The 27,874-nt window shown below is 45.3% G+C and overlaps 2 protein-coding genes across 2 annotated transcripts; one reads left to right on the top strand and one right to left on the bottom strand.

The window, feature by feature from the left end:
• Nucleotides 1-49: 49 nt before the first annotated feature.
• On the bottom strand, nucleotides 50-15,589 carry LOC136662259 (keratin, type I cytoskeletal 18-like). The gene is made up of 8 exons (XM_066639405.1): nucleotides 15,203-15,589; nucleotides 8,743-8,825; nucleotides 6,695-6,851; nucleotides 4,624-4,788; nucleotides 4,401-4,526; nucleotides 2,666-2,886; nucleotides 1,374-1,402; nucleotides 50-147 (listed from the first exon to the last, which is right to left on the bottom strand). The coding sequence occupies exons 1-8, from the start codon at nucleotides 15,587-15,589 to the stop codon at nucleotides 50-52; spliced, it is 1,266 nt and encodes a 421-aa protein (XP_066495502.1).
• A 496-nt stretch (nucleotides 15,590-16,085) lies between these two features.
• LOC136645046 (keratin, type II cytoskeletal 8-like) lies at nucleotides 16,086-26,580 on the top strand. Its single transcript, XM_066621303.1, has 9 exons — nucleotides 16,086-16,379; nucleotides 19,687-19,895; nucleotides 20,657-20,717; nucleotides 21,371-21,466; nucleotides 21,981-22,145; nucleotides 22,454-22,579; nucleotides 23,302-23,522; nucleotides 24,809-24,861; nucleotides 26,420-26,580. Exons 1-9 carry the CDS (start codon nucleotides 16,086-16,088, stop codon nucleotides 26,578-26,580), a joined length of 1,386 nt encoding a protein of 461 aa, XP_066477400.1.
• Nucleotides 26,581-27,874: the final 1,294 nt, after the last annotated feature.

Here is a 27,874-nt window from a genome sequence, read left to right as displayed (position 1 = left end):
ATTCAGTAAGCAAAGTGATCAGTAAAAGCCATGCCATGTCTGGAACAGCCTATTGAATCATTTCCTCAGAACTTTGTGCCACCACTCGCCCATCCACAATCTCCTGTGTGGTGACCACAACTTTTTTAATTGTCTGCTTCCTGGTGTCTGCAAGAGAATGATTAAATATAACTGGTTAGCATGAAGCCAACACTGGCCAGCTTAGATCAGACCTCAGAAAAGCAGAAGCAGCCTATACTTTTTTGTAGTCTCAAAACAAACATGCACACAATTTGCAAGTGCTGCTTGCAGAAGTGCTTCTCACTCAAGATAAGCAACTCCCTTAATAAATACAAGGCTGATTCAAGCAGGAACTTCTATAATGTGTGTAGTTCTCCAGTTCTTTGGAGATGTGTTCAACACAATGCAGCTGCTGAGGCTGCAATCCAGAAGGGAGGATAGAGGTTTCTTGATCTTTTCCCCATGCCGTTTTCTTGCTGCAAAAACCACTCTGTCACCTGCTTTTATCTGTGCATGCCTAAGAAATACAAGTACCCACATTCTTTTCTCTGGCAGGGTAAAAGCAATTTTCAGAGGAAAGGCGAAAGGGTTATGAAGCCTCTTGACCTCTTCAGAGCCTCAGCATCTCTAACGAATCATGTCACTTCACACATGCCCCTACACAAATTAGGATCTGGTGGGGCAGAAGGATGTGATGTCTATATGGAGCAGAGAAGGCAACACATACAGACAGCAATTTCAATGAAGCCAAGGCCTAGGCAAATGCTCCTTTAATCTGCGACTGATTCCCTTGTTCGAGCTAAGTGGGTCAAGTCAGTGCCCTGATGGGAGACAACCTGGCAACCTCATACTCTGCCCTGAATTCTCTGGCAGAAAGGTGGATCTAAATGTATTAAAAGACTCATTTACCATTTTGAATGATAAACTTGCTTTAAAAAAAAAACTTTCACAGCCAGATTCCTTTTCCGTATTCCGAATGGACCTGTCCCGTCTCTGGCTGAGGCTGCGCCTCAAGGAAAAACAGTGCTGGGCTCAACAACATGCCATCACTGCGTGTGCACACATCCTCCTCTGACACATGGCAACACTGATTTCCCAAAGCTACTGGAGTGCTGCCTCCTAGCTTGGCACAACATGTGCTTGTGACACCCTGGGGGTGTCTGAGACTCAGATGTCAAGCAATTGCTCTGACTGCCTCTCCGAGTCTCATCCAGATAACACCTGTAATAAAGCAGCTGTTGCAACCCAGGTTGGACAGGAGAATGAACAGTCACATGGGAGAGCAGCAAGCAACGCGCAGGCAAACACAGCTGTGGAAGCAGGAAGCTCTCTATACTAATGTCTGTCTTGCTAAGCCACAGCGGTTCACTTACCTGCTTTGCCTGAGGTCAGCAGCTCCCCTCTGAAAATACAAAACATGGCAGGTGTGTTTGTGCACTGCCCTCTGGCAATTTGCTTACCAGGAGTGCCTCCTGTCACAGATTTGTTTATAGCTGAAACGCAGCACTTGCTGCAGCGCAGTTTCCATTTGATGCCCTTTGTTTAGGGAGTGGTGCCACTCAGTGGTCTGCCAGTCCTTGATCACTGCTGGCTTGACCCAACAGGGCTCCTAACTCTTTCAGAATTGTTTCAGAGGTAACATTTCAGTGAGGAAGCTGTTCCCTCCAACTTGCTGCTGTACTGATAGAAAATGCAAACCGATACTATTTTCTTTGGGCAGCTCAAAGCTGCAAGATGAGCCTCTAGGGCTACACCTAAGACCTCTGTATTCAAACAAACAACGTGTCTTATTGACAAGTCCTTTTCCCAACTGGCAGCCCAATCTTATCCACATTTTCCTGGGAGTAAGCCCCATTGACTTCAATGGGACTTACTTCTGAGTAGACATGCATAGGATTGAGCTCTTAAATGACTACTTCAACCCACAGAACAGCCAGGTCAAAGGCAACTAACTTAGCCACAGACTAGCTGCAGTGCTACATCTCCATAAAGGTGGTGGGGTTTTTAGTCCAAAGTAGCATGACCCAATTCTAGTCTAGGCCTTTCAGAGACACAAGGTGGGAAAAAAACACTATTGCAGCACCCCCTCAAACCAGTCCTTTGCCCAGCCTCCTCAGCTTTTGCAGCAAGGGGATTCCAGTGCAGTGGTGGCTTTCGTATTTTTTAAAAGCTCAAAAGTTGGAGTGGCAACGGATATGGGATGCGTACCTTCACAATGTGATGGATCCTAAAGGACTGTGCGCATGCTTGCCTACTGGGCTGGCAGATGCAGACAGAGGGGTCTGCGTGGCTTACAGCCACCGAGTGGGATTTTTTCATCCTAATTTCAAGGCACAAAGTCCCACTAAGACTTTTTGGGTACCAGGGGATATAACGCTCTGTCTAGTAGCGAAGCCCTCAGCCAAGGACTAACAGCAAAGCACAATGTCGAAAGAGAGAGGACCAGCATTAATTAACAATACCCAGCCTAACAGATATTCACATTGGGGAATATGGCACATTTCTTGAGCATTTTTGTCCTTAGAAAATATAAATATTTCCAGATACATGTACGGCTAGAAACGCCACTCCAAATCTACACATATATGCAAACATCCATTTTCAACATTTAGACTTGTGCCTGAGAAAGAGATGAGAAAGGTGGGCATCAAGCCCTGCTGGTTACCTGTCTGTTGCACCCTCAATCAGACTGCGGTAGTGTTCAATCTCATTCTCTAGCTTAGTCTTGAGGTCCAGCAGTGCCTCATAATCTCGAGCCTGCCTCTCCAGGTCAGCGCGGCAGGCTGCCAGGTCATCTTGCAACTTGACAATGACATGGTTGAGATTGGCCATGTCATTGCGATAGTGATCTTCCGTGTTCTTCAAGGTGTTCTCCAGAGTGTCTACCTGAATCAGAGAGGGATTTGTCTTTATGAAGCGGACAGCATTGGATACTGCAGGTGACATGACAGAGAAGTGATGTTACCTTGACATTTTGGGAAGAGGTGGGAAAAAAGGGAAGAAAAACTGCACCTAAGTTTTCAGCACACTATATAAATTGACTTAGGTCCATAGAGCAGGGGTCTCCAAACCCCGGCCCAGGGGCCAGATGCAGCCCACAGCAAGCCTCTTTCCGGCCCGCGGCCAACCTCTTGTCCCCTGAAAGCCTCTGGCCCACTCAACTGAACATGACCAGAACTGTGCTCTGATTGTGTCTGGAAGGTGTTCCGAGGGCCAGAGAGGTTGAATGAATGAGCCCATTCATTCATTTATTCACCCATCTAAGTTCCATCTCTAATTTATTTATTTAAATTTTATATTTAATTTTTTTTTCCAGCTCTCCACACCACGCCAGATATTTCATGTGGTCCTCTGCCCTAGAGAAGCAAGAGGTTGTACAGCACTGCAGAACCATACTACAGCTGGGTTCATGCAGCATAGCACTAAGAACAAAAGTGCCATGCACACAGGTGGTGCTACATAAATCCATGAATGGTGATTAAGACCCAGAGATCCATGACATTCGTTTCTTGAGCCAAATGGGCCTTTGGGCTTCTTTGTCTCAGGTAGCATCCCCACTACCACCCAATGCTTCATGGCAAACTGCTATTGAAATTGAGCAAAGCTTCCAAAGTAGTGTGGTTTTATGACAGGGGAGGGATCAACATTCAAAAAAGGGGAAAAGTAAAAGAGGATATTGGGCTGGCAAAAACCCCTTGGATAAATCTAAATATTTCTTGGGATCCCAAGTTTCAACCCCAGTAAAACACACAGCAACGCCAAATTAATTCTGTTCAGTGGAGGATCATCTGCAGTGGAGGATGGCGTTTCTGAAACTATTGTGTAGAGAAAAATCTCAGCCAGGGTTGCTTGTCATGCAGGGGGCATAAGGCATATTTGGGGCACGGTCTGAAAGCACAACAAGAAAACCAAGAGACCCATCTACACTGCCTTGAGTTCAATGTAAGCCAGTGGGTAGGGGGGACAGAAATTAAACATTCTTGCAAGAAAGTTTAATTCCTTCTTAGAATCAGAAATTTTGAATGCCTCTTATATCAATCACTAGAGGTTTCTGTTTCCAGTAAGTAAGATAGAATTATGGCCTAGGTCTTACTGAACACAATGGACTTACTTCTGAGTAAAATAAATAACAGTTTTCAAACACCTCTATCCATCCCTCCTTCTTCTGTACCCCAAAAATGTGGAGAGAAAATTATATTCCTTGCTTTGCCCATGTCCCAATAGAAAGTGTGTACTATAGATTTTCTTGGGAACAGGTTCATGTACGACTGAGAAGACTCATCAACTCATCACTCATCTGGAAGACCACCTTTGCCTTTTGTTTCCCATAATTCATTAGTAAAGAGAAAATCAAAACCTTTCATAGAAGTTGGAAGAGGAGAAGAGCGTAATCTGTTTACCATTTTCTGGAGAGTTTGGTGTTCAATCTCCAAGCTCTGAAGCTGCCGTCTAAGGTCTGTCAACTCGCCTTTGGCTTCCTCCAGGGCTTGAGTATTCACATCAGCTTCTTTGGACATAGAGTCAAACTGCAGACACAAGAAAACAACAGCATGGGGAAGATGGTAAAAGGGAACAACGCACACTGTCTCCTCCACTCCTTTCCTGCTTCCTTCCTCTCCTCACCTTGGTTTTGTACCAGTTCTCAGCATCGGCCTGATTCTGCTCAGCCACTTTCTCATATTGGTTGCGGATTTCAGCAATGGTCTCACTCAAGTCATGCTTTTGCGGGTTATCCACCTGCACTGTGACGTCAGAGTTGGTGATCAGGGCATTGAGAGCCTCCACCTCCTGCAGGCAGCAGAGAAAGGGAAATTGCCTGTCACTTTGACCTTGCAAAGGTTTAGAAGGCTCTGATAGAAACTCTGGGCAAGGTCTCCCTAGTACAAGTAGGAAACCACCTTAGGGTTGCTAATCCTTCAGAATTTGCCTTGGGACTCCAGGAAAGATTCAATATCCATGTGACTACTAAAGCAAAGCAATCCTGGATACTTTAACAGCACCCCCAGGAATTTCCAACATTACAAGATGTTGGGGGGGGGGGGAATATCAAAGGCCAGTATTGCTCTAGTAGTCTAAACAACCCTAAACCACTTCCTTATTATGTGTACACTGAAATCTATTAACCAGGTTAAACCAGGTCCACATGGCACAGTATCCTATTTCAATGACCATGATGTTTCATATGAAAATATGGGTAGAGGACATCTAGAGATCTACATTGCCACAATCAATACAGCAGACTTTTGAGGACCTTTTCCACATTTCCAAGGATCACAACTTTCATTCTAAAAACTAAGTGTACAGCTTTCATGGAACTTATGGGATGTCAGAACAATGGATGAGTTGCAATCTTCCTCCTACATGCCAAGAAGGAAATGAAGGGGAAAGTCTTGCAGTTAAATAGGTGCTAATCTGGATTCATGTCCAGTTTCCAGCCACCAGCCTCAAGTTCCCAGATTCTTAAGTCCTCCGTCACCAGTTAACGTATACACAAGTTAGGTTAAGGCAGGAAGGAAACAGAAGGAAGGTTTGGACTGTAACACAAAATCAAAAGAAAATGCATCTAAAGTGTTTGTGTTTCATTTAGTAGTGCAGATTTCACTCTGGGTATTTTATTTTTAATTTCCTCCAACAGACCATACCTGAACCCTCTGCCCACTGAACCATCACTATAAGTTTCAAAAAGAAAGGCTGCCTGCCTGCCCCACTTCTTAGAATCAAATCTCATTTGTAAAATTCATCTTCAGCAATATTGAGAAATCCAGGTGTTGTAACTGTACGGAAGCATATTATATAATTTATTCTATGTTTCAAAGATGCAACATATTTCTGACAAGGACAGGACTCTAGAAGGGGCAGTCACATCGATGGTCAAGCAAGAGCAGAAGAGCATGGCTCAAAAACCAAGAGAGGAGTCGAAAGCCCTCTGCAGAATTACAGCCTCTCCTAAATCCACTTGAGTTTCTGAACCCTCAAACAGCATTGCTCACGTATTCCTCTTAAATCCCAACGCCAGCACACTAGAAAAACGATAATAAAGAGGGGACCCAAAGCAATCAAGATTCCACAGTTTGATTCCAAATCAGATACATCTGCACACACGGGCTTATTTGAGCAAAAATGAGGAAGATGGAGCTCTAGGACTTTTTCTACAGCAGGAGCAGTGTTGTCATTCAGGTGCTGCCACTGAAATGGCTTCCGAAGGACCTTAGCAAAGAAGAAGCATCATGCGCAACAGAATATAAACTGAGACATGTTCTTAGAGGCATATGTTAATGTCTACCTCAGTGTTTTCCAAACAGGTCTCTGAATTCTAGGCCTTTATAAGGCCTTCTGAGGCCTGTGGAGGCTCAGAACAGAGGGTCAGTGTCGGGCCGACGCTGTGGGTTCGGGACCCACAGATAGTGAAATTTGCTGGTCCTGAATCCATAGATATAGAGGGCTGACCTTTATAATACATTTCAAAGAAGAAATAAGTAAGAAAAGGAAACACTCAAATAACTTTAAAGTTGATTTTGTTGTTGTTGTATATTAGTAGTTGTATATTAGTCTTAGCAGTGTGTGGCTAAAAGGGCTAGCATTACAAGCACCATCATTTGAACCTCAGAATTTACCACTGTCTGAATGTGTGTGTTACAATAAATAAGTAGAGAACTGGTTCTTCCCACTGTGTCCACCTTTCTGTGCCCGTTACCTCCTTATGGCTTTTGCGCAAGTGGGCCAGCTCCTCTCTGAGGGACTCTAGGTCCCCTTCCAACTTCAAGCGCAGAAAGTTGGTATCCTCTATCATTTTGCGCAACCCATGGGTGTCCTTTTGCACACTGTCACACACAGCCTGCTCCGCTTCCAGTCTGGAAGAAAAGGAAGAAAGATGAGATGAAACAAGATCAAGGGGCAGGGCTAAAAACGAGTTACTGAAAAGGCAAGTTCATGGCTCAGGGCTGATTCTCACTGTACTCTTTGTCGTCGGATGTGATATGCAGAAGCTTGCAGACGTGGATGCATGCATTTTTTTTTTTAAATTCAGAAATGACTGCCTGCCAGAATCTTTCCTAATTGCCACTTCCAAGATTTTTAAAGGAGCATGAGATTCTGTCACACGTAACATAGCTCAAATGTATGTCTGTTCATTTCATTCTATTTTTAATTCCTATTCTGCCACTTGGCTCAAAGACAAATCTAAGATCTCTGCCGAATATTAAATTCCGTGTAGAATCTTAGAGAGAACACATTTGGTAAAAATCATCATGGAAAATAGCATACGGTAAAAATGTGTCAACCAGCTAACAGTGATGAGTCAGTGTTAATTGCATAGATGGACAAAGTACAATTTTAAGGCAACCATGATTTTTTTTTTAACAGAGAAATCTCATGCATGTTTACTCATAAGTAAGTCCCACTTGTGTTCATTCCCAGGAAAGCATATATAAGATTGCATTCTAGTGGCCCAGTCCTACCTAGTACTAGCCAGGGATGGGAGAATCCAGCACCACATGACTCAAGTCCAGTCTAGAGTAACCGTCCCCCCGCGACTTGACTCAAAAGCAAGTCATAAAGGGGGCACTTTCTAAGTCAAGTCTCTACTCTAAAGGACTTGAGTAGAGTTGCCCTCCCTTTAAAAAGTTTGCTGTGAAAAAAACTGGGCTGCTGCCAGGGTGTGTATGTGTCAGAGTTCTCTTTGAACATTCCCCTGATGTCTCCACCCATCTGTAAACAGGGTGGAAGGGGTGGGAGGGACTGTATGAGAGCCCGAAGAGAAGCAGCAAGAGGGAGGAGGGTCACGCGTAGCAGCTGTGAGGATTACCAGGACGACCCAATCCTTGGCAGCTCTACTCAGAAGTAGTCCCATTGCAGCCAGTCATTCAATGAGGCTTCCTCCGCCCAAGTAACAACAGAACCAAAAGGAGCCAAGCGTTCAGAAAGCATGATCGCTACAAACCACACACACACACCCCTCTTCTCCTCCCTTCTCCAGTCAATCTCCAGTCAATCGTAAAGCAAGAATGCCCTTGGGCTCCTCCTCCTGCCCTCCCTCAGCCAAAAAAAATATTAGAACGCCCATCCTTAGTCCAATGATCATTGGTTTCTTCCTTCCTCTCAGAGATGGGCAAAAGAGCTTTCTCCCGCCTCCCCCTTCTGTTCAAATGCATCAACCCTTCCCTGCCTCATGACTGGAACTTCCCTGGTGCTCGCCTGGTCTGAGTGATGGCCCCACTAGATCAGGCTGCAAAAAGAGTAAGTAAAGACACCCACACACAGGCAGGCTCCAGTCTGCATGCATGGGGATGAGTGCCAAGTCAGGGGGCCCCTAACTCTAGTGTTTTTCCAAGTCTTCCATGCACACAACTCACGAGTCAGCAGAAAACACGTATTTTTGTGACTCAACTCAGAGTCACCTGACTCAAGTTCCCATCCTTGGTACTAGCACGTGCGGAACATGCATTCTGATGGCATAGGCACAGGTCTGAGTTGCCCCATAGTGGTTGGTGGGGCTTACCCTGGGGCAAGAGGGCAAATGTCCCCTTACCCCAAGAAGACCTCCAGAAGCTGAAAATCCCTTGTGGGATGTAGCAGAAGTTGCACTGGCTGGGATCTTCTACATATGGAATCTAATTTCTGCCCCCCAGACGTCCTTCAAGTTTCCCTTCACGTATAGATATTTGAAAGCAGCATTATGCACTCTCCTCCTTTGATGGTGCAGACTCCAACAAGCAAGCAAAAATTGCAAGCAAAATCACCTACTTATGTTTGAAGTCATCTGCTGCCAGTCTTGCATTATCAATTTGCAGAAGCAGTTTGACATTCTCCAAGTTGAGATCTTCCACCTGCCATGGAAAGGGAGACTTATATTAATTTGCTTTTAAACAGAGAGTTGCTCTTACTGAGGACTTTAGGATCCTGATCAGGACATGATGTACTTGTTAAATCTGCTGCCGCCGATGACGCTTTCACAGCAGGAGCACAGCTCTACAGCAAGAGCAAACTGGGCAATTCTGCCAACATTCCTGCATACTCTTGCCAGCTACAAAATTGCCACCCATCCTTCTTACAAGCTCTGCTAGAATCTGGTGGTAAAGCCTTCCCAGCAGTGTCCCTCATTCTCTGGAACCCCCTGCTGAAATACACCTGCTTAGTTTCCGCCTTCGGGTCTTTCAAACATGTTACAAAATGTTCTCATTCTAGTCAACATTTGGATGAATTCTTAGGCTCCTGACACTTTTGCTTATTTGCAAAATGTGTGGGAAGGGGAGGTTAGTTGAAGCAAAGTACAGTATTCAAGAAGCACCAGAAGCAAAGTATCCAAGGGAAAGGGCTTTCAAGATAATTTAAGCCCAGGCAGGTTTTGTTCGGGAGCTTGAAAAATCAAATTAATCTTGGTTTAATTAATTGGCAAGACTTTGCCTAATAACTCTTTACATACAGTCTTGTCCCATACAACAATCCCAGATACTTCTGAGCTCTTTTTGGAACAAATGGTATAAACCATCTGAAGCACCTGCAAAGCAAACTAGCATAATTTGTTTTGATCTATCTTCAGTGTTTCTCAAACTATGGGTTGGGACCAACTAGGTGGGTCGCAAGCCAATTTCAGGTGGGTCCCAGTTCATTTCAATATTTCAATTTTGCTATATAAGACCTGATGCTACCATGCTATGTGACTGCATTTGGGGAAATATCACAGAGCTGTACTTTTAACAGGCTACTATGTACATGCTTTTAACAATGGTAGTGAATGGGGCATACTCCTGGGTAAGTGTGGGTAGGATTGCAGCCTAGGATTGTTAAAACTCTTCCTGCTTGATGATGTCACTTCTGTTCTGATCATGACATCATTTCTGGTGGGTCCTGACAGATTCTCATTCCAAAAAGTGAGTCCCGGTGCTAAATGTTTGCGAAACACTGATCTACATGATTCAGTGGTTCCTTGAACCACTGCATTTCATTGCTCCAGGCTCAGATCTAGGACAGATGGCTGCTATATTTGTACTATGCTGGCCAGGTGGGCATCTATGACACTATTGTTGGTCATGAGTCAGCAGGGCCCGTCTCTCACATACTGCATCAGTAAATTCCTTTCTACAAGCTTAATCTACTCCAGTGGAATCATGTTGCCATCTTTCCATAGGGCTCTAAGTCAAATCCATGGCCAGCTGTGAAACATCAGCCTGTGTGAGCAAGGTGCTTGAGGCAGTGAATCCTCTGATAGCTCAAGCTCCTGTGCTGGCGCAGAAAGTTGTTCCTTAACATTCCAACTATGCAGGGCAACAAAGCTGTCAGAATGTCTGCATTTCACTTTCTGTGAGAGAAGGAAAAAAGTTGGCAGTTCGGCTGGGATGAAAACTGCACATAGGCAGAGTAGCTTTGTGAGGCAGAATAAGGAGTTGGGAGAGGTCTCATGAGATTCTCTGCCTCTCAGATTCTTAAAGAGATGGAGACCAGGGACAAGATAGCTGACAGAAGCATGAAGAACGTAGGCAATGAGTTGAGAAATAAGAACGTGAAAAAGATAGGTGAAAGAGGAACCTTGAGGAACAGTGCAGAGCAAATGGGAAACTGGCCAAAAGATGCAAGTGAGAGAAGGAATTCTGAAGAAACTTCACTTTAGTTAGCAGAAAGAATCCTGATAGTTACAGTATCTGTCCTAGATTAAGAGCCAGAGCAGTAGCCAGTAGTGATAGGGCAGGGCTAAGTTTCACACATTGATTGACTCTCAAAGACCATACCCACAAAGCCAAGGATTTCCATCTCATCACTGAAATATGGTTTACACTACAGTCTTACAAGACAATGAAATTAGTGCAGTCACCGCTTTATTTGGAGGGAGGAAAATGTTGGAGAGGGAAAGATTATGTGGTTTTTGGAAGCAGGGTGTGTCTAGATCCTCCTTGCTCATTGTTTGGATAGACAAATAAGCTGTACAAGGAAGAAAATCTACAAGGGGTTTGTTTGTTCCCAGGCAACTAACAATGGAGAGGAAATAACATGGTGTTCAATTTCTAAGCTCTGCTGCTAAAACTCTTGAACAGACTCAAGACACTGCATCAGAGTAAGATGGGAGTGGGGGAGCCAGAAGTGGTTAGCAAGGAGCTTGGTGGCCTTCCAGGAGATGCAAGAAAGAGGCTGTAATTCTCTACACTCTTTCCTGGGAATAAGTCTCCCCTGAATTTAATGTGGCTCACTTCTGAATTGTTAGACTGCACTTCTACACACACTTACCTAGGAGTAAGTCCAATTAAACTCAAAGCTGCTTCCTCCTGAGTAAATGTGCACAAACTTGCACTGCCATCACTTCCCTATGCTATCAGCCATTCCGCTGAGGCAGCTATTGCTCCAAGAATACATCAGACCCCTTCAAAATTATTCTCCACATCAACTTGAAGGAGTGGTGAAGGAACAAGCCTGCCCTTTCAGAGACCAGATCTCCTTTGTACTGGCTGGCTGGCAACCATTTGAAACTGAGTCAGGCACAGTGTTGTATCCAATGAAAGTTATGAGTCCATATTACTTAAATCAGGGGTGCTCACACTTTTTTGGCTCGAGAGCTACTTTGAAACCCAGCAAGGCCCGGAGATCTACCAGAGTTTTTTTTTACAATGTTCGCGCCATCATAACATAACATTTATGTGTACAATGTATGTTGGTGTACCTTGAGCCCCACTGAGTATAACAGGACTTACTCCTGAGTAGACATGCCTAGGATTAGGCTGTGAGGCTGCAATCCTAGCCACACTTACCTGGGAGTAAGCCCCATTGAGTACAATGGGCCTTACTCCCGGCGTTTCCTCCCAGAGGCACCTGAAAGGGGGGGAGGTCGGCACTCCGCGATCTACTCATTTTGCCTCGCGATCTACCGGTAGATCGCAATCCACCTATTGAGCACCCCTGACTTAAATTATTGAGACATGTTGATCGCCTACAATTCCAGGCAATTCCTCTGAACTGCCACAGGCCAGACCTGACTCTTTCAAAGACCTCTGGAAGACTTTTTTTTTTTTAAAGAAAAAAGAAGGGGCTGAACCAGTGGCATAGCTAAGGAGTGCAGGAGGTAGCAATTGCACCGGGCAACAGGTTTTGGGGGGGGGGCAACAAGCTGAGCTTGAAAGTAGTAGCCAAAATTGTGAAAACTTTGGTATGTATGAATAATTCCATTATGTTATATGTCATTGGAAAGGTAATTTAATGCAGAATTAAACAAAACCACATTAGAATATCTGTTTTCTATCAAATGTTATGGCCAATTAACAAGAAAATGAAAACACAACTGCCAAACACAATTGAACATAAAGTGGATTCCCTTAGCTCAAAACTGACCCATGAGACTGATTGTTCTGAGAGCCAATGAGATGTTATTATGATACAGCATGGAACTGATAAGGTGTTAGTATGAGTCTGCTCTTATTTCCATATATACAGTTATCCCTGCTAATTGGGTAAAGGGGCACTTTTTCAGGTGGTGCTCCTCTTATATTTAGCAGGGAGAGAATAACCACAGTGCTCTCACCCAGGGTGCCCAAACCCCGGCCCGGGGGCTACTTGCAGCCCTCAGGGACTCCCAATTCAGCCCGCAGGGAGCTCCCAGTCTCCAATTAGCCTCTGGCCCTCTGGAGACTTGCTGGAGCCTGCGCTAGCCCAACACAACTGCTCTCAGTGTGAGGGCGACTGTTTGACCTCTCACGTGAGCTGTGGGATGAGGGCTCCCTCCACTGCTTGCTGTTTCACGTCTGAGATGCAGCAGCAGCAGTGAAGGACAGGCCAACTTTGCTTTGTGCAAGGCCTTTTATAGAAATACTGCCTGAAATGAGTGTGGACCATACTTCACCAAGATGTGAAGTTGCACTAGTTGAGATTAATGGCTTTGGTATCAGAAGCAGTACTGTCTCTGCTATCTTTCCCCCAACCCCCTTGAATCCAAACATTGGTTTGGCTGTGTACATTTAAATGTTTACATCTCAAAATCCAAATATTTCTCTCTCAATATTTATTTTGTGATTATGTAAACAGGAAGCTAGGATAGCAAATCACATATTTGTTTTCACAGAAAAGAAAGGTTCAAAAGTGGTTTTTCTTGTGAATATTTGGTATTTACAAGCAAAAAGGGGATGATCTATGAGTTTCCTGACTTTGTTGTTGTCATTCATTTTTGAGCACTGAACAAGTGCTTCCCGAAAGCTGAAATTCATGCATGTGGGTTGGAAGATTCACTCAGAATTTCAAACTAAATTTAAAATTTAGGTGCTGAGGTTCTTTGGTTTTTTGCGATATAGGTTATTAATAATAAAAATATTTATATGCCGCTTTTCAACTGGAGTTGTTCACAAAGCAGTTTACACAGCAAAATTAACATATAAGTCTTGGCTCCAGATTAATTTGATTCTACAGAATAAGATTTCCAAGAGTTGTTGCTAGTAGGGCTAAAGACCTTTTAGAGGAGGGGAATTGTCACACCAATATGAGAAGGTGTGAGAATTACCCTCCCCAAAAAGGTCTTTAGCCCTACTAGCAACATCTCTTGGAAATCTTATTCTGTAGAATCAAATTAATGGGAGCATCCTGAATTTTCCAAGTTAGGATAAAATTGGGGCACTTTAATGGCAAGAAAGCAATTCTAAAAGTGTAACAAGTGCCAAAGACAAACTCTCTCTCTCTCTCTCTCTCTCTCTAGTAGCCCATATTCTACACAAGTGGGCACCTTCAGTCTCTCAGCCTTGCTTCTCAGCTTCTCTTCCATCATGTCCCTTGCCCAGAGCCTCATACATGTCTGTCTCCCACCATTTTGCACAACGTCTGCGGCCTGTCTATTGAGTCCCAGGCATATTCTCTTCATCACCACCCACATCTGACCTATCTGGTAAATATGTTATCTACAAACCACTCCCCTCATAACAATACTTAGCTAAAGAAATACTGCTAGAACAATAATGGTAGGGATTATTCAAGGTAAAGGACAAAAAGAAAGTGTACAGGTACAGTATTCAGAGCACTTCCCATGCATTATCTTGCCTTAAACCTGAAAACAACCCTAAAAGGGAGGTAAATATTATTATTATTGCCTCATACTGCAGAGGCTAAGAGAGAGTTGCTGCATTACATCAGCTCTTCTCCCACCCCTGCCCACTGCTCCAGTCCTCTGGAGTCTGGTCCTCTGGTCCACGAAAAATCCTGCAGCAGGTCCACTGACTCAACTCATCCAGCCCCCTCCACTCCCTCATCTGATACATGTTGATTCCCTTGTCCTCTATGGCTTGGCTCACTTGTCTAAGTCCTCTGGATGTAACTGCCCCACAGTTGCATGTGCCAACTCTGATCTAATTCCACAGGACTTACTGCCAAATCATTGTGCATAAAATTGCAGCCCTTGTAGGTGTCATTTTCCCTGGCCTGGTTGTATGCCTGTGGCACACTCCACCTGAATTGTGTAGGTTCACCTGTGTTGCGAATAATGTCTACTACAGGATCCTATGTGGAGATTGAGTGAAAGTGGGGGTGCGTGGGATGGGATGGGATCATCACCTTTCAAACCCTATAGTTTGGTTGACAGAGTCTCTTGCTGACCCCTTCTGCCCATCTTGCAAGGAGAACCTTCTTTCTGTACTTCTTACCCCCACATTTCTTTCCATTTATTTCAGCTACACATCCCCCATACTTGGGCCAGCTGGTGGGCTCAATCTTCCTAGACCTGTGGTTCCCAAACTGTGAGTCAGGACCCACTGGTAGGTTGCAACCTGATTTTTAGTGGGTCACAAAGGGTGCTGGAAGATAACTAAGGGCACAATCCTAACCAGGTCTATTCAGAAATAAGTCCTATTTTGTTCAATGGGGCTTACTCTCAAGAAAGTGTGGTTAGGATTGCAGCCTAATTGTCTCAATTGGGCCATTTCAAAATCGGATACAGTACCTGCTAATTACCCTGTAAGGAGCTCAGTTCCTGCAGTTTGAAACCATGTGTAGATATAGGGAGATAAATGCTTGACAGTCTATTTTTCTGGTTATTATTACTTATATATAATAGCGGGTCTAGCACCAGGACCCACTATCAGGACCCACCTAGGTTTGCTAGACTTTTGAAAAAGGAGTCCTGATAGTGGGTCCTGGTGCGAAGAAGTTTGGGAACCACTGCCCTAGACTCCTGCCACCAAGGTCATTATCATCTCTTTGCCTCCATCAGCTCTCTTCGCTTATCCCCACCTGCTACGCCCCTCACCTGCTTGCGCAGCTCGGCCAGGGGTCGCTCGCAGGCTTCCCAGTCCTTATGGCCGACTGCTCCAGCCCTGCGCGCCCGGATGGCGGCGATCTCCTCCTCCAGGGCTCGGTTGGCCGCCTGCAAGCCCTGCACCCGCTGCAGGTAGCCGGCCAGGCGCTCGTTCAAGCCCTGCAGCGCCTCCTGCTGCCGGCCCGGCCCCAGCAAGATCGGAGCCGCCTCGACACTGGCTCGCGACGGGGGGATCGCGGCACGCAGCCGGGACAGCGAGAACCAGGAGTCCGACCCGCTGGAGCTGCCGCGCACGGAGCCCGCTGAGGAGCTGGGAATGAGGCGCACGGAGCCCGCGGAGAGCGAGCCGCTGCGGGGCCGCGCGAAGGACAAAGCCATGATGCTGCGGTCGGTGCCCAGCTCCAGGTTGGTCCCCTGTTATAGCTACCTGGCTCCTCATTTGCATGCCCAGGTAGCAATCAGCCAATGGGGAGCCTTCTGGGTGGCACGGTGTCCCAACGTTCTAGAACAGAATTTGTATACGGAGGGCGGCCGGCCAAGGCTGGAAGCAGTTCGAATGGGCGGGGCTATGCAAATAAAAGGGCGTGGTTTTCAGTCTGGGCGGTCTAGCGCTGAGCTGGGAATAAGTCATTGGACGCGCCTAAGCTTTAAGGGCAGGGCTAGGCTAATAGTGTTGGGAGAGGGCGGTGGCAATGCAATGTGCGCACGTGGATGCTGCACTCCCTGGTGCCTCCCCCTTCTCAGGTGAAGGAGGGGCTTGGATGCGCCAATAAGGTGTCCAGGTGTGCCAGGGGTGGGGCCTTCTGCTCTCCCCGGTATTAAAGTGCGCACCTGTCTGCTCCTCTACCTGTCTCTGTCGCTCCGTGCATCAAGTATGAGCTTCATCAGTTATCATCACCGCCCGGGCAGCCTGAGCTTCAGCAGCCGCTCGCAAGGCTCCCTTCCTAGTCGGAGCTCTTTGCACCGGGCGAGTCCGGGGGGTTTCCACCCCGGGCTCCTCCGAGGCTCCTCGAGTGCCTTCCCCGGCTCCCCCCTTTCTGTCTCGTCCAGTTTTTTCCTCTCCTCGCTGCCCAGCTTGGAGATCGACCCCAAGCTGCACCAGATCCGGGCGGAGGAGAAGGAGCAGATCAAGGGGCTCAACAACCAGTTCGCCTCTTTCATCGATAAGGTTTGGGCATTTCATATATGCGTTTTGTGTGTGTATGTATTTGTGTACACACACACATGCATTATATTGGGAATTTTGTATGATGCTGCGTTTTGCAATATGATTAAATTAAATTGATAAGGTGTAGCCTCAGATGTGTGGCACAGGCATAACCGGACCTGATCTGGAGTGCAGGTGCCTCTGCTCATGGAATAAGTTATTTGCTTTTATTTCCACCACTGATAACAGTTTGTGCCTTGGTGTCTTTTTCTTTGCATTTATGAAATGGGTATGGTGATGATTAATTTGACTGTGCTAAAAGCAATTTAATAGCTTAATACTGATAATGATTTGTCATTCAGACTCTTTCACACCCATCCACGAATATTTACTTCCAAATAAATTATTTATGTTTGTTGGCGGTATAAAGATCTCACAGCACTTCTTAAAACCATAAATACTAAATTAATAGGACATAAACTAGCAGGTGGAAAAAGTACATAAAATCAAACAGGTGGTAGCAGTAGCCATCAAGCCAACTGAATGTGGCAGCAAGTTCAAAGAGGCAGTGAAACAATGATGAGCCTGCACATAACAGCAGCATATCACTAACCATGAAATCTTATGTGTGTCTACCCAGAAATAACTTCTGTGTAAGCAGTGAGATCAAATTTTTTAGCACTGAGATCCTTTTTCTAAAATGACAATCTGTCTTTTTAAAATGACAACCTATCATGACCCACATAGCTTTACTAAACAAAAAAGAGATGTAGAAAGATTTTATTAATCTTTCTAGAAATATCTAGAATTAGTTAATAATTAATACTAATTGGGCTTCTGTGCTCCCCAGGCTGCCAGAGACCTTACATATACTGTGTGTGTGTGTGTGTGTGTGTGTGTGTGTGTGTGTGGACATTTGCTAGGTTCTCCCTAGAAATGTTCAAGGACTGTTCCCCCAAACCTTGTTACAGTCATTTCCAGTTCAGCCTAGAAGGCTGAACTGGAGGGCAAGATATGCAGTTAAGGACTTCCAGGCCAGACAAAAGGCTGAAAATGAACTTGATCTACAGCATACCAATTGCTAAATAAAGTTGGAAAATGTGACCTCTGAATTTGGGGGTATGAAGGTTACCTCATACCACAGGTTCCCATTCCAGCCCCAAGAGTGGTCACTCCATTTGGATTTCCCACTGCTGCAATTTTCTTTTGCAATTTTAATTTAAAATTATTTATTTATTTATTTCAGAAACTTTTTCACCAAAAATCAACTTCCAACCCACTGGTGGGTCCTGACCCACAGTTTGGGAAACACTGGTGTATAGGATTGCAGCCATAAATGGATTTTTCCATCCAAGGTTATGTGTTTTGAAGCCCACTAGAGAGGGGAAGGTGCATGTCAGAGATGAGACGGAACCCCTTTTTCTGAGTAGTATCTGCTGTGGTTAGCAGACAGTCTTTCCAAGGCCACTGAAAGACATTCTTCCCAGACATGTTGCATATCTTGTAAAAGTGAATATGAGGAATTTAAATTTGGGACAGTCTACAAGGAAAGCTGGTGCTTTGCTTGGAGCAATGGAGATAGATGCATCAATATTTTTAAGATGTGAACTTGAAGATGAACATGTAACTGTAGTGCCTCCTGACACATCTATTTTAACTTTTGTAAATCATGGCTGGTAAAAGGGTGGGATTTTTCACCCTTTCATTTTAAATTTATGGAAGAAGCAGAGATGCTAGATAATCGTTATAAATATGGAAATGTTTTTCTGATGATCTTTGGAACATATTTACAGCATCGTGGTGGATTTTGTTAAAATCTGCATTTACAAAGGTGTGTGTGTGTGTGTGTGTGTGTGTAGTTTGGCACTTATTCACACTGTTCAGTCTTCCTGTACACTGGGAGTGGTTGTAAACTAGTTATTTACTCAAACGAAAGCTTGAGCTCTTTAATTTAAGACCAGGACGGGCAAGTGTAATTCAAGTGTAGGACGGGCAACAATGTATGTGTTTATTTACTTTTAAAGATTTTTATCCTACATTTCAACTAAAAAAAAATGGAATAAACATGTTTTAGTAATTAGAGATGGAGCCAAGAGACCTTACTCAGGAGGAAAGCCACCCACCACACTTTGATGGTGGTGGGATGCGGAGCAATGATGACCTCAGTGTTCAGACATGTTTTTATGTGATATCATCATTCGTTTATAGCAATCTAGACATCAGATTGACGTGCATTAGGCTATATTAGTATGTGTCGTTCGGCTGTGACTTGAAGCACTCTACAAAAGCTGCACCAGGGATATACATGACCATTTGAATGGGTGTGGCAATCTTACAGCTAAACTCCTGGATATCATCAGTTGTGACTGCTTATTCTAATTCAATTATATCTGATACAGGAGAGTTAAAATATGGCCCCAAGCACACTTTTGCTGAAATGTGGAAGAGAACAATGAAATAATACTTGTTTATGCTGGGGACTTGGTGCAGCACACTGCTCTCTGAAGCAAACCACCAGACCAGTGCATGAAAGATGTTTGAGGCCCCCTGGTGGAGAGAAATATCAAACGCTCTTGGTTTCTATGAAAGGTTTGGTCAAAGAACATCTGTCCAGGCTCTCTCAAACTAAGAGTATGGCTCAGGGGAGGTGATACAGTGAAACCTCCTGCTCCCAAGTGTTTGTACATGTGTACATAGATATGGACACACACAGGAAGAACAAAGGGAAAGGGAAACGTGTCTCGCTACACTTCTCTCACCAATCTCAAAATCAATTCCCAAGGGGGTTGCTATAATCACAAGCTCATGTAACAGAAACATTCCAAGTGGTGTGACAACAATGATGGTATTCTATCAATTTTTTTTCATGTATGCTCATCTGTCAGGTCAACCTTACCACAGAGCAATGAAAATACTCATTGCAGATGGCATTCACAAATTCCAGGTGGGGTTCCAGTTTCTTCCCTGGAATCTGTCTTTTAATGTCATTAGGAAAATGAGATTGCTCTATCCCGATTTCAATCTTTTTAAAATTCATGATGGGTATGAAAACTGGTGATCCCTAAGCCAAGATTGAAGTGGCAGCTTTACAGTCATTGTGCCTCTTCTTGCTTTCTAGGAGTAGAAGTAGAGGCAAGTTAATTGTTCACCTCCTCTCTCTCCACTCTTGAAGAGGGTCTCTGAGAATTTTCCATCTCTGAGAAAATTCAGAGAATATATATTTAAATATGCGTGCCACTATTTGCTTTGCAGTGAACTTGGGGCCTGGATTCCTCCAAGTCCCAATGCCTGTTTTACTTGTTTATCTCTGCATTTTCCATTCTCCAAGGTGCGTAAGCTAGAACAGCAGAACAAAGTACTAGAGACACAGCTGAAGCTCCTGAAAGGCAAAGACCAGTACAAATCCAATGTGGGGCGGATCATGGGAGCCCACAGCCAGCCCCTGAAGCAGCAAATCGATGCACTGACTCAGGATAAGATGAAGCTACAAAATGAACTCTGTCACACACAGGCCATTCTGGAGGAACTGAAGAGCAGGTGGGTATGTGAGGTCAAACTAATTGAGCTATTGGGAGATCCTTCCAAAGAGTAAGAAATGGATGTAGGAACTTTTTCAAGGCCAACAGAAAGTAGTAATGGAGTGTAAAAAGTTTGTCATCTTCTTTTAATAATCTTTCGGGGAAGGGAGATTGGCAGCTAAGCTGGAAGCTGATCATTGTGCAATTTTTTAAAGTCACTTGCCAATTACAAAGAAGCTGTTCACAAGCAATAAAAGTGCTTGCAAGACAGTGCAAGCTCAAACGAATGTTGAGCTTTGTTTCAGCAGTACATTCTGTAAGGCACAAAAGTTCAGTGGAAAATAGAATTCAATATGGGAACATCCTTCATGGCCATCTGAAGCCCATCAGGCACTTAATACCTCTTCCTTCTATTTGATTTCAGCTGTTTTTGGTACCCCATGGAGTTGCCACTAAATTCCAATTTCTAAGAGTTTCTAGGCCTAGCTGAATGGATCCCTTCTGAAATGTATTTGAACAGATATCTGTAGGAAGGGAAAGTAGCCCTGATGCAGATAGACAGTGATGGACAGCATACTTGATAGTGGGGAGATAGCAAGCTGAGCTGGACGTCAAGAAGCCTATTATTGAAGGACAAGCTATGGAGGTTGGAGGGGAAGCCTATAGGAAAGGTAGCTGGTGCATAGATTTTGGGCCTAATAATGTCAGTTGTCCATCAGGCTATTTGCAAGGTGTTTCTACCACAGCTCACAGCCAGCATCTCTTCTCTCTGATCTTCAGGTACGAAGATGAGATCAACAGACGTAACCAACTGGAAAATGAGTTTGTGGTAACCAAGAAGGTGGGTCTCAGAGACTGGAAAAAAAGCAGTTGATGGTACTCGATAGATTCAATAGGGCACATTCCTTCTGTCTGCCAGTGATCAAGACTATTTACCTCCCTGTTATCCCCTGGAACTTGCAGAATGTCTTTCGATGGGACATCTCTGCAACTGTTATGATTAAATCTATTCTCTAGCTTCTTCTTGGCACCAGTTTAAAGAACTTTAAAGGCACTGCTTTGCTGTCTGGTGAGATGGTCCATGGACTCCAAGAGGGGCATAATACTCCTCCTAGTCCTGGAGCGCGTTGGCTGAAGACCTTGGGGCACTCCTAAGCGAGCACATAAATGAAAACGCAGGAAGGCTCAAGCCACTCAAAATATGGTACCCTAATGCGTAGACAAACTTTGCACGGTCTCCCCATGTGTGGACTGTGTTTGTATTGTCCTCACTATTTCCTGCACAAGTCTGCTGCACAGATTACTAGAGTGTTGCTGCAGGTCTCCATGTAATATGTTGTGGTTATTAAGGACTAGATTAACTGACTCAATGTTGGAAACTCCCACATAGTGCATAGTATCCTGAGATTCAAGAAATTTGATAGATGTTGTTGGATGAATCCTGTTCTGATCCCCAGCATGGTGGGTCTGACCATTTTTCTCCTGTGCTGTCAGGACCTGGATGATATCTACCTGCAGAAAGTGGATGTTGAGTCCAAGCTAGAGAGCATCTCCAATGAAATCAAGTACCTCAACCAGCTATTTGGAGAGGTAGGTGCTAGATGAGGAAAGGTGAGTGTGCTTGCTACAAGTGGTGGGAGTGCAGAAGGGGAAAGGGTGGTGGAAGGATTCCCTGAAGGTAGCAAGGCCAGCACATTCATGAGACCAACTGAAGCACTTGCCTCTGGCAGCAGGTTGGTGAGGGACACCCATCTGTCTGCCCACGTGCCTCCAGTGCTCTTCCTTCTCCTTTCACTCCCTGGACTGGAAGAAGGAAGAGGATGACAGAGGAACTGCGGAGGGGAGGGGAGTAGAGTGCTGAGCTACAGCATTGGAAAATGGGAGGAGCAGAGGCTGGCACATTTTGGGCTGGGAGGCAAGATTTGACATGCCACATGATGCATCAGGAGGTTTTGGGCTGGCCCTGCAGGGTAGAATAGATAATGCAAAGATGAGAGAGTTTTGAGTTCTGCTCCATGATCAAGTTACTCACCTGAGCTGAGCTGCTATCCCAACTTCATCTACAATTCAATTATTTTCTCCCCTCCTCCACCACCACCACCAGGAGATCCGGGAATTGCAGTCTCAGGTCCAAAATGCAATGGTCACTGTGGAGATGGATAACAACCGGGAGCTGGAGATGAAGCACATAATTGATGAGGTGAAAGAACAATACCAGGCCATGGCTGCCAAAAGCAGAGATGAAGCTGAACAGTGGTACAAGAACAAGGCAAGTAGTGTGTGGACATCATCTTGCATTCATCCTGTCATGATTGTGCATACAGCGGTAGGGGTCTCTGGTTAAGCCTGGGTGGCAAATTCATTCTATATGTCGCCATATTTTTATAACCATTTGGTAGGGTTTTGGAGGGCCAGGGAAACTGCTTCATGGTCCTCCAGTTGCCCTGATATGTCCGGCAACATAGCAACTGAAACACTGGTCCTCCTTGTGCTGGAGCCTGTGCCTTGGATTTCCATGTGTGACACCTGGGGACCCTGTTGGCTAAAATCTCCTAATTCTTCTTGTTGCCCTCCCAGTTTGATGACATGGCAAGGCAGTCCCAGAAGCACTATGAGGAGCTGAAAGACATCAAGGGGCAGATTGCTGAGTTGACTCGGTATGCCCAGCGTGTGAATGGGGAAATTGAGGCCTTGAAGAACCAGGTGAGTGGACAGGGTAGCAAGCCCAGATATTGGGGAAAGTGAGGAGTGGATGATGTCAGCAGAATGCTGTGCAGTCAGTTGGCAACTCATTCCATATACAGCTATTCCTCCTCACCTCCCTGCTCCATCTAGTCCTCTTTGGTTTTACAGTATTTCAGAAGTATATTCTAGTTTTGACTTGTCTGGCTGCAAGGGCACTCATTTTGAATACAGAAGTGTAGCAGCTGCAGGAGACAGAGAAAGGGGTAACATCCATTCCCAGGTTTCACAATGCCCCAACTACGTTTATCTCCACTTCTGTCACCACCTGCAAAAATCACATCACTAGGTGGAACTGCTGTCCCAGAAGATGGCCTTCAGCTCTTCCTATTGGGTCTTCCACCAGAATACTAACTTCTCTGGGTCATCTGGGCAGTTCCCTAGATTGTAGGCATTATGTGTCCCAAGATGAGGGGTAGGGAAAGAACTCATTTCCCCCTCGTCAAGTGTTCCTTGATTACCATTCAAAATGGCTACTGGGAAAAAGAGAGTGAACAGCCACAGCCAAATGCAGGGGAAGGCACCCTGGGGCTCAGTCAAAGGCAGGATCTTTCCCATCATGCTTTTGCAACAGGCAGGCATTGCCTGTGTGCCCAGCTGCTGTGGGCTTTCCATATTGCTTACTGCCAGAGCAATGGAAACAAAAAAGACTTGGTTCACAGCTCTTCTCTCCTCCTGCCCAGCGAGCCAATCTAGAGAGTGCCATCTCACTGGCAGAAGAGCAAGGGGAGCAGGCAGTGCAAAATGCCAAAGGCACCATCCAAGAACTGGAGGAGGCACTGAGGCGGGCCAAGCAGGACATGGCTTCCAAGGTGCGAGAATACCAAGAGCTGATGAATATCAAACTGGCCCTTGACATAGAGATTGCCACCTACAGGAAACTGCTGGAAGGAGAAGAGAATCGGTAAGCAAGGTTGCTACTCTGGTTGTGTGGTGCGTTAGTTTTTTCCACTGCCCCAAGTTATCTAGGGAAATTGGGAGAGGCCATTGCTGGGGGTAACTGCTGCCATGTGAGCTTTCTCATGCATGTTAAGTTGAAAGGCATGTATGAAGGCAAAGGACCTGGATGGATCATAGCTCAGTGGACAAAGGTGCGCTACAGAGCATTTGGAGAATTGAGAGCTCAAGCTTTGGAGCTTGAGCTTCAAAAGGAACACTTAGAAAGCATGCAGCTGATATGGGCACTGGTGGCTTTTTGTGCTGCCAAGTGCCCTAGGTTGCTACTGGTTTAGATAGGAACACCAAGATCATATCCCACAGGAAGAGTGTTCCCTTTTTTAGAGGTTAGAGGAAGGCACAGGTGTTGCTAGACAACATTCAGTACAATTTTTCACTGTATTAGTAGTTGTAAGGGACAAACTTTATTCTGGACTTTTGGAACTTGGGCACACTACACTGGCAGGGGAATCATCAGAACATGGGCAAGGGAGGAACGGGGGAATAGAGTGCAGAGCCTGCACGTGAGGCCTCCCTGTGGGGGGGAGGGCCCGCCCGGCCTTTCCGAGGTGGACCCCCTTGTGGAGGCCTCAGAACAGTTCACCAGAAGAAGGGGGGGTTGTGTCATCCAGTTCCCCCTCTTTGGGTTGGCAGCATTTGCCAGTCAGGAGCAGGGGCTGCTGTCAGCAGATCCTCTTGCCTGCTCTTCTAACTCCCAACTACCTTGTCATCCCTGGCCTCCAGGTTTATGTAGGGTAGATCCCTCTTCTTTGGCCCCCTCCCCTTCCCTCACAGGGATGGTACAAAAAGGGCCTGTCTCTGGGACTGCCCTCCCCTGGGATTACCACAACTCCTCCCCTTCCTCTCTGTTTCCCTCCTCTCACCTGGAGCTGCCAGGGTTGTTCCTGAGAGGGCTGGGAAGGCTGCTGCCTCTGCCTTTGGGGGGTGGGCTGGCCCAGTGGAGCAGCATTCGTGTGGGGTGCGGCTCCAGACATGAACACTCTTACTTCACCACCGACCTTTTGATCTGTGGTGAATCGAGTAGCCCCATTGTGGGTTTACTTCCCTTACCTAGGAGAAGGGAACAAGAGTTGCCTTCTCCCGAGGTGCCACCCATGGCTGCCATTGGTGCGCAGGATGCTGCGGTAGCTGTTTTTGGTGCCGTCGCAGCCGCGTGCTATGGGAGCTCAGGTTTGGGCTGCCCATCTTCCCCTTGCCCAACCTTCCTGTACAACCTGTTTTTCTCTCACTCAGGATGGTTGGCCAAGCTCCAAGTCACCCTCAAGTCAGTGCCATTGACAAACTAGGTAAGTCCATTTCCTGTTCTCGTGGATGTGTTGTGTTTGGAACAGTAGACTGTTGAGCTGATGCTAGGCCCTGGCCTAGGCAATGTTGCCATAAAATGGGCAGTTCTCTTTTATGAGCAGTGTGCTTGTAGCTCCATCAGACTGGCCTTTCCCATCGACTTCCCCTTCTGGTCGCTTTGATACCTCACTTTCCCCACACTGGTTTCATCTAAAATCAGTCTAGACTTCCTGAATCTTCCTCACACCTGAGCATGTCCTGGCGAAAACTGAAACAAATTGGCTCTCAAAAGTTTTCTGTCTAATTCTTCTTTGTGAATTTTGAGTACAAATATGTGCATTTTTCAAATACTTGTTGAAATGTTTTGCCAAATATTTGTCATCTGCAATTGATATCCAATGACATTCACTCTCAGAACTTGATATCTAGAAGTGGATGTTTTACAGCATTTGATAGTTAATATACAGTGGTATTTAGCCTTTGGCAGTGCTTAGTTGATATGTACTGATACAACATTGTGATAAAGGCTGCAGAAAAACTCAACCAGAAACCCAGACTAATCCTAACCTCGCAGAAAGGAAAACTAGTATAAACCAAGATGGGTCATAGCCATGGGACAGCATGTCATCACAATTGGTATAAGTCAACTGACACTGTTTTAGATTTCAGATTTGAAGCCTTCCAAAATCAAAACCATAAAAGATGTCAACAAGGCTAGAGCAGGCACTTCAAAAACATTTCAAATGTTGAGACAAAGCACAAATTCCAAATGCTGATTTGAATGTCATGGATGAAGTTTCTCATTCAAAATCTGTATGGCAAAATTGGACATTGAATTTGCAAATACTTTGTTTCAGTTCTAGACCAGACCCCATGCGCATGACCTGGGATGATCCACATGCCTGCCTGCTAGCTTGCAGTGTATTGTCGGGGAGAACATACATGAGTGAAGGCCAGGGCTCCTCTTGTTAGAGCCTTTTGCCTTCTCTTTAGTTCAAGTGGTTACTCCGCCTACTGAAGTTGTTTCCAAGATCCAAATTCCACACGATTCCCTATTGAAACATTATTGCAAAGTGTAATCTCTGTAGTTAAAGCGGGTTGTTTTAATCCAATTTGCCTTCATTCTCTCTCTCACCTTGGGTTCATGCTCACTTGTTGGCACTTCCCATTATAGAGCTGAGAGAATAGGAACAATACAAGTTAAAGCCCTTTGTGGGCAATTGAGACTTTCCCCTGGGATCCTTGATCCATAAGTCTGTTCTTATGAAATATCTCCCTATCTATCCACAAGGGTTAAGTATCTGTGTCTGGGTTGCCTCTCTTTCTCTCTAAGCATGGTTAAGTAAATAACTTGGTGCAAATATCCAGTTGGCCTTCTGGCTCTTGGAGGTACCTGCTTGCTTGCTCACTTGCTTGAATAAATCTTTGCTTCTGATTTTTCTCAAATCCTTCTCCCCCCCCCCCCATCACCATGGGAAGCCAATCAGAAGTCTCTTCCTTAAAGCTATCCCTCTCTGATCTCTTGACCCAGATTTCTAAACCCATCCATTGCTTATGCAGCTGGACTCCTGACACAAGGGATGGTGCTACCTTCCTACAACAGGACCACGGGGAACTCCTTTACCAATAAAAGCTCCCTGAAGAGGCCCTTGCTGATCAAAACAATTGAGACCAAGGATGGGAAGATCCTCTCGGAGGCCAGCCACTTTTCAGAGAAGTAGCAGTAGCTGAGCAAGCAAAGGGGCAGCCAGGCTTGATTGCTTGAAAATAAATGCTTGTCTTAAAACTTTTAACTCATGACCTGTTGTTTACATGCTGTGACACAGTATCTCCTTTGTAAAGCCATCACAGACGACCCAGCAGCAACTGCTGGTAGAGGAGCATGGGTGATGTTGCCTTCTGGGCTGGTTTCTTGCTTGAGATATGACAGTGGTGCTTTGCACATAGTCCTGGATCTCCCAATTTTGTTTTCCTTTTATGCCTTTGCGTCATAGCTTTCATTCTGTGTCTGCAGTACAGCGGGAGGTTCTGACTTCCAAGATAACGTGTACAAAGAACCTTGCCAAGCATGCAAATTCTTAGACTGTAGTGGAATGAGTGGAGACTGCAGGTTAGGAAGATGGGATTTGTGTAGCGTTTGGGGGGGGGGGATAGGCGATTTAGGAGTGCATGTTTTGGGCTAAGGGGAGGGTTGTATAACTGCATGTGAGTGATGTAGTACTCAATCACTTGTAATCCCAAATCTCCATGTTAAAAGGAAGCTCCAAGGTTCTGATTCTTTGTTTTAACCCATTTCTTCCCAGCCCACAGGGTACACATTTGATCCCTGTTGCATATATGCAACATTGGGCAGAAATGGCTTAGTGTTATCAAAAGACTTGACTCGGAGAGGAGCTATGCAGTGAGAAATGGGTTCAGTTCTCAGTAGTTTCCATTAAATTCTATACTATGAACTAAATGGCTGCAATCAGCAAGGCTCTTAGGGAAAGGCAAAACCAGCCCTTTCCCAAAAGAAAGCTTGCGTCTAAGGCAGGCGATTATGTCTTCTAATAACAGTAATATATCGGGATTGAGGCCATTTAATCAGCAATGCAGAATATTACAGGCAGGATAAGGGCTGTATATTTGGGTTCTGGACAAGGCTGAATTCCTGTCTTGTCCAGGCCAATCCCGGACATCTCTCATGGTTAGCTGCACCCTCCTTCAGCTCCGTGTCATGTTGGAAAGCAAGTGGCCAACCCTGTGGGTTTGTTCAAGAAACCAAGAGTTGTTACTTGCCCTTAAAAGGTGAAGTGATACTTTTGGAACAGAGACAGGATCATGGTATAACTGAACCCGTTAAGAGATGTTGGATTATGTTCCTAGAACTAGAAGCTTAATATTAGCCTTTGTTTTGACAGTTTGTATACATTGAGGGGAAGTAGCCTGTTGTGTACAGGATGAAATCCCTGGAAGAGCCTTTCCTCCCATTCTTTTTCTGGGCAGGAGCATTGCCCCTTCTATGTTGTGAAGAGC

The sequence above is a fragment of the Tiliqua scincoides genome, chromosome 1 (assembly GCF_035046505.1).
Source record: "Tiliqua scincoides isolate rTilSci1 chromosome 1, rTilSci1.hap2, whole genome shotgun sequence".
Taxonomy (NCBI): domain Eukaryota; kingdom Metazoa; phylum Chordata; class Lepidosauria; order Squamata; family Scincidae; genus Tiliqua; species Tiliqua scincoides.
Note: the sequence above shows the minus strand (reverse complement) of the source record. Positions and strands in the feature narration are given on the sequence as shown.